General features: G+C 47.5%; 1 protein-coding gene across 1 annotated transcript in view; it reads right to left on the bottom strand.

Moving 5' to 3' along the window:
- Positions 1-206: 206 nt before the first annotated feature.
- LOC122373743 (opioid-binding protein/cell adhesion molecule homolog) overlaps positions 207-6,000 on the bottom strand; it is a 40,990-nt gene continuing 35,196 nt past the window's right edge. The window contains exons 9-10 of the mRNA XM_043352096.1: positions 3,579-3,746; positions 207-1,848 (exon numbers count right to left, since the gene is read on the bottom strand). Coding sequence (XP_043208031.1) covers positions 1,565-1,848; positions 3,579-3,746 — 452 coding nt within the window. The 3' untranslated portion in view covers positions 207-1,564. The remainder of the gene's footprint in view (positions 1,849-3,578; positions 3,747-6,000) is intronic.

Genomic DNA, 6,000 nt, shown 5'->3' with positions numbered 1-6,000 from the left:
ATATAGGGCTTACAAAACACTTTCTATAACATAGTTCATTTTGTTACCATTTTTGGGGTTAGACCGTTAAATTGAGATTCATACCTATGCCTACAGCCTAGTCCAATAAAGTAGCAAGAAAAAGTAAAACTAGTAAAAGAGAAACGTATGCTAGACCAAGCACGGGGCAGATAGACAATGCCCATTATTTGCGTCATAGATAGGAATGTTAAGCCAGGGTAACGTTTATTTCTTTCGCTATACATAACACTGTCCTTTTCAGGTATTCATATTTACAATTTACACGAGCATCGGCACAAATTGCACAAACAGAAGCCTCCCCACTCCACTAATAAAAGACAAATGGCTCAGCTCTCCTGCTGAAGTCAGATATAGGTACACGTCACTCTAGTTTCATTCACAGACGTTGAACTGGCGCGTCACATTTCAATCTCATGTTGGCTTAGACTTCGAGGGTCTGTGCTCTTCATATTTCACCGACAAAGTGGGGCAACGAAGTGAAATGATGTGTTTAGCTGCTATAACATCTTACACACACTACTCTTATAGGTCAGACTTACCTACAATAAATTACAGCACGGCACGCACTAGTTTAAAACTGAATAAGCGGATAAAGAGCGATGCACAAACTGTCGCAGGTACATGTAGGAATTCTAATATATGATATCAATGGTATGAAATTGAAACATACCTATTTATATTCGAAATAAAGGCATGCACAATTGACAACGCTCCGTCTCAAATGTACTAGCTGGTGTGAGCACAATTATTTCACGATACGAATACTCTCGCTTTCGGTCGAGTCGACACACATTTGTCCTATAATTTGTGCCGCCGACCATATAGACGTCCACGTCGAATGCACTACCTTCCGATAGCATTTACCGGGATGATAGTGTGTTTTATTAAGCATCTGATCTAGCAAGTAAAGCACTACGCATGAGTAAGCAAAAAACATACCAATTATCGTATGGTACAAACGATCACAGAGTGCAAGCACATCACAGAGTATGCACAGTTATATAACGAGCTTATGAACATGGCCGTAGAACGCCACAAATGAGTTGGCTTCCTTACGCGAATCAGATGTTAACACCTGTCTCACTCTTCCAGAGGCTATAGTGACCTGAAAGGTCAACATAATCTGATTGAAAGTGACCTTAGGCGTTACGCTCACATCTGTGCAAATTTTTCCACTTGTAAGACTATTTATCTAATTGATAAAAAGTAACTTATTTTATCCTTGCCTATTTTGGCGATGCCTTCAACATCAGCAAGGTGATATACATATCGATGTCAACAGTGTCTACGCATGGACTTATTAGGCACAGTCTCGAACAAACGCATTCAGCAAGAGCATCTGACAGTCTTCTATAGCTTTTATAGAGGATAAATGCGACGGATGCAAAAAAGTGGCCGAAAAATTGAGCTTCGGGAAAAGGGAGTTATCCTTATATTGAAAGGACGAGTAGCTACGTTGTACACGAATCAAAATCATGCAGACCTAACCACGCTTGAGATATGTCTTCCGGCGTCATCGTGATCGCTTTTCCGTCTATATTTCCTACCAAAACACATCTGTACAAGATACTACTGTGAGCACGACTAGCACCACCGCACCGTGCCTCCCCCACGCCGAACTTTTGGCCTCTTCCGAGCGCAGGTCGGGCCAATCGGCGGCCTGCCCGCGGGGTCGGGCGGGCTCATCTTGGCGCCCGTAAGGGAAGTCCTCGTCGTCAGTGAAGGGCGGCAGGTCGCCGCTCGGCTCGTACTCTCTGGTGTCGCCCAGAGGTCGGCTCGGCTCGGTGAAATACTCGTCCGGGCCGGTGGAGGAGGGCAGCATCACCCCTGTGAACACAAGGCGGGCGATGACATCAGACACGACTTCAAATCTATAATGCGGTATGGTCGCTCATTTCGATGCTGCTGCCCGCAGCAGTCGAAAGCATGGTCGAATGGCATGACGTCAGCGTCTCTACACGAGCCACTAATGACCAGCTCCTGAGGGCGTCAAGTACGTTCGTCACTGTTCACTCCCTCCCGTTATCCCCTCATACCCGATATTCGATTCCGATCGGTCAAGCTAGCAGCAGTAGGTATTTAGCAGCAGAGCATTGGGTGCAGGGTAACATGAGAAGTTACCTAGGTCATCGGTTGCATTACTAGTATTTTTACACAAAAACTTGGGCGGGACCAGCCGAGGTCCTGGGTGCCAGAGACAACACCTGCGAGGGCCCGCCACTGTGAAAGCGTGTCCTGTGTGAGAGGGCCGCTTACAGCCATGCTGTACATACTGTAACTAGCTTCACATGTATTTCGTTACACAGCTGCCGCAAGATGTCACGGCTACACCATGCACCTGAAGTTATGATGTACCGCACATCTCCAAGCCTAGGTTGTACCGCTGCCGCTAGATGTCACTACACCATGCGCCTGAAGTTATGCTGTACCGCACAATCCACATCTCCAAACCTTTGCTATACCACTGCCGCTAGATGTCACTACAGTTTTCGCCTGAAGTTATGCTGTACCGCACATCTCCAAACCTATGTTGTACCGCTGCCGCTAGATGTCACTACAGTTTGCGCCTGAAGTTATGTTGTACCGCACATCTCCAGACTCCAAACCTATGTTGTACCGCTACCGTTAGATAGCACTACCACCGTTCCGTGCTTCTATCCTCAGGATACTGAAATCCTTCTCCCCAACGCCGCAACCCCCCTCCGGCCTAGACAGGCAACTTTATCTCATGCGGGCTGCTCCCGAGGGAGCTGCACCCCGTAGCCGGGTGCAGAGAGTGCTTGGGGGGCTAGTCGGCCTGTCCATTTGGACGGGCTCAGCCCCGGCGACTCTCTAGGGTGCCTGCCCAGACCAATGTCTCCCCCTAATTCCTATCATCCTTCCGGCTCTGAAATGGTCTTGTCAGACCGAAAGGGCCTAACCCAACAAAACAAAAAACAAACAAAGATAGCACTACAGCTTGCGCCTGAAGTTATGCTGTACCGCACATCTCCAAACCTATGTTGTAGCCTATGTTGTTGTAAATGGACCTAAATTTAATAAATTCGTTTACCAAGAATGCCGGTCTTACACACCTAGCTTTTCTCTGGCCCAGGATGGTGTACTTTCACTTCGCACCGGTTTTGGCTCTACAAAGGTCCCGATCGACAAATAGCGCTCGCTCACGTCAGTGACACTCCCCAAAGTGGCGGTCTTCCCACGTTCCGACCCGGCGCCAATGTGCGGGTGTCGCCAAAGTACCGACCACCGCCGCGCCAGCCGGTCTGTCCTCTGTGATTGCACAGTGCCATCCACCGCCACACGCGCCGGAACTGTCTCAATCGCAGGGTGCGGCGTGAAGTGACGCATCGACCTGCCGTGGTAAAACGCGACCACAGAGCTCGATAGATGGCGGTCGACATCAACCCCGTTTAGAGATATATAGTCGGGGCGTTCCGCGTTAGAGATCATAGGCTGTGTTAGGGATCATAGATCTCTTGGGACCGTAAGAGATAATAAGTTACCCGATATCTGACCGTGAGGATCTGTGATCTACTTCTGTTCGATCGATGACTCACTGTGCAGTGTGATGACGCCCTCGGCCTCTCCGATGGAGTTTTTGGCGACGCAGCGGTATGAGGCGAAGTCCTCCTCTCGTACCGGTGAAATGGTCAGCGTCATGTTGTAGCGGTAGAGGGAGCTGGAGTTGCCATACCTCCTTCGGCTGTCAGAGAGGATGATCGCATCTGTCGGGAAAGATAACTCTGTTAGAGACAGTAGGCGCTGTCAAAGAGAACAATTGTATCTGTCAGAGACATAAATATAGAAAATGACAGCGTATCTGTCGGCATGCGAAGTTTTTTTTTGTCAGGGATGATACCTAATAGCCGTTTTCACGACGGGCTATCCGGCGAATGTACCTGATTTGACCAAATCTGCACCTAATTTCTTTTACAGCAAATATCTTCATTTTATGAATTTATTTTAGTGTGCTCTCTGATAATATGACAAAGCAGGCATATAAGCAATTAGTGCAACCCTAGCTGATAGCTGCTAAGAGACACACTGAACCTGATTTGACCAAATCTGCACCTAATCTGTACCAGCTGTGCACCAAATGTGTACCAGATGGCCGTCGTGAAAAGGGCATTGTCGGGGGATCATCGCATCTGCTGACATATATGTATGTAGATGACTGTCAGGCACGTCATTGTCAGAAAGGACCATCGATCTGTCGGAATGGGGAATGAATTCCGTCGGAGACGATAATGTCAGAAGAGTTAATCGAATCTGTCGACATAGTGAACAGACGTTGCAGAGCAACGTCAACTTGTAAAACATCAAACGTCTCAGTCAGTTTGTGATGCAACGATCTATTTGCTAAAAAGTATGTGGGCCATTGATAGTAGGCATGTTGGTAATAAAAAGTGGACAGCTGACTGGATGGCCCTAGGGCATATCCACTAGAGATGTCAATCGGATACCAACTTTTTGGTATACCGATACCAAACCGATACCAACTCGGTGTTTGGTATTTCAATCCTAATGTGTTTGGTATTTTGTTGGTATCATGAACCCTCGCTAACGTTTAAGAGGCTAAGAAATCGGTAAAATATTGGTATTTTCCTCATGTTGCCAAATTGGTTTGGTTTCGGTATTTCTCCACGGTTTTGGTTGGTATTTGGTTTGGTATCGGTATTCCAATTTTCCGTAATTGACATCACTAATATCCACCCCGTGCCACCATGGGTCATGTGCCAATTTCCTTTTAGGAGGCCTCGGGACTGTCGGTTCCAGCGCTGTTCGAGTCTGTGAATCACGTCTTACGCCCTGGAGTGAGCTATCTTTTTATTTGCCAACCGAGAGATTCTTTTATCTCATCCTCTTTCCGGAATATGTCAGAATGAGATGGTATCGCCGCAGCGCTGAAAAGACGTGGCACCGGCTCTCTGTCCGCCATTATGAGGCAAAAAAATGAAACAGACTGGATAAAGGAGATGATGCTTAAATAAATTTAAAACATTTTACTGGCCTAATTATAAATGTGATTTTTAAAATGAGCATCTAATAAAATCTAAATCAATAATAAGAATACCTATTAATAAGCAGGACCAGATATTAATGTAAAATTAACCAATTATCCATATGGCAAATGCTTGTGGCCAAAATCACATAAAAAGATGCATAAAATTGGTACAAAAGTTACGTTTTTAGGTTACATTTAACTTAACTCAAACTGGTGACGATAATGCTTGTATGTGCCCTTCGATATGAACTAAATTGTTCTTCATTTGCAAATAATTTGGCTAAGCCATTTGCATTGAATAACACCGAACTTCTTTACGGCTGTCTCGCCACCCTTCCTTTGCCTGTTACACCAGCAGTTTTAGTTTACTTCGACGCCGGTCGCCCCCGCTGCCGCCCACCGCCGCTCGTCGCCCGGCGTCTCCCGTCGCTCGGCGTCTCCTCTCCTATCTGCCTCACCCGCTGGACGGGTTTTTATGCGAGACTGGGCATGAGGCGGCCGGCAGGGCGGAAGTTTAATAAGTCGCGCGCCGGTCCGGTTTATTCGTCTGTGAGGCACCGGCTCAGTGGCACGCACGAGCCGCCAGTAGCCGCTGGGGTGTGGGTCGCACCGCTGGAGATTTACCCAACAGCACAACACGGCCGGCGCGGCGGCGGAGCTCGGCACCGGCACCGGAGCGGTAGCGACTAGCGACACGGTGCCGCGCGCACCGGGACCCCATTTATTCCCTGTCGATAAGATTAGTGGGGCCGGTGGCACTTGTGGGAGTCCGCGACAAACATTAAACTGCCACTGCCGCCGCCATCGAGCCCGACTGAAGACAGCAGTGAACACACAATGTGCACTCCACGCTGGACACGACCTGTGATATATTGAAAATGATGTTTTAGAGAGAAGGAAAATGAAGCGGGACTTTCGACAATCTTCACGTAACAGAAAATTATTCTGCGCACGTAAAATGATTTTATTTTTCG

Source organism: Amphibalanus amphitrite, unplaced genomic scaffold, assembly GCF_019059575.1.
Source record: "Amphibalanus amphitrite isolate SeventyFive unplaced genomic scaffold, NRLGWU_Aamphi_draft 001544F_arrow, whole genome shotgun sequence".
In the NCBI taxonomy this organism is placed as follows: Eukaryota; Metazoa; Arthropoda; class Thecostraca; order Balanomorpha; family Balanidae; genus Amphibalanus; species Amphibalanus amphitrite.
Note: the sequence above shows the minus strand (reverse complement) of the source record. Positions and strands in the feature narration are given on the sequence as shown.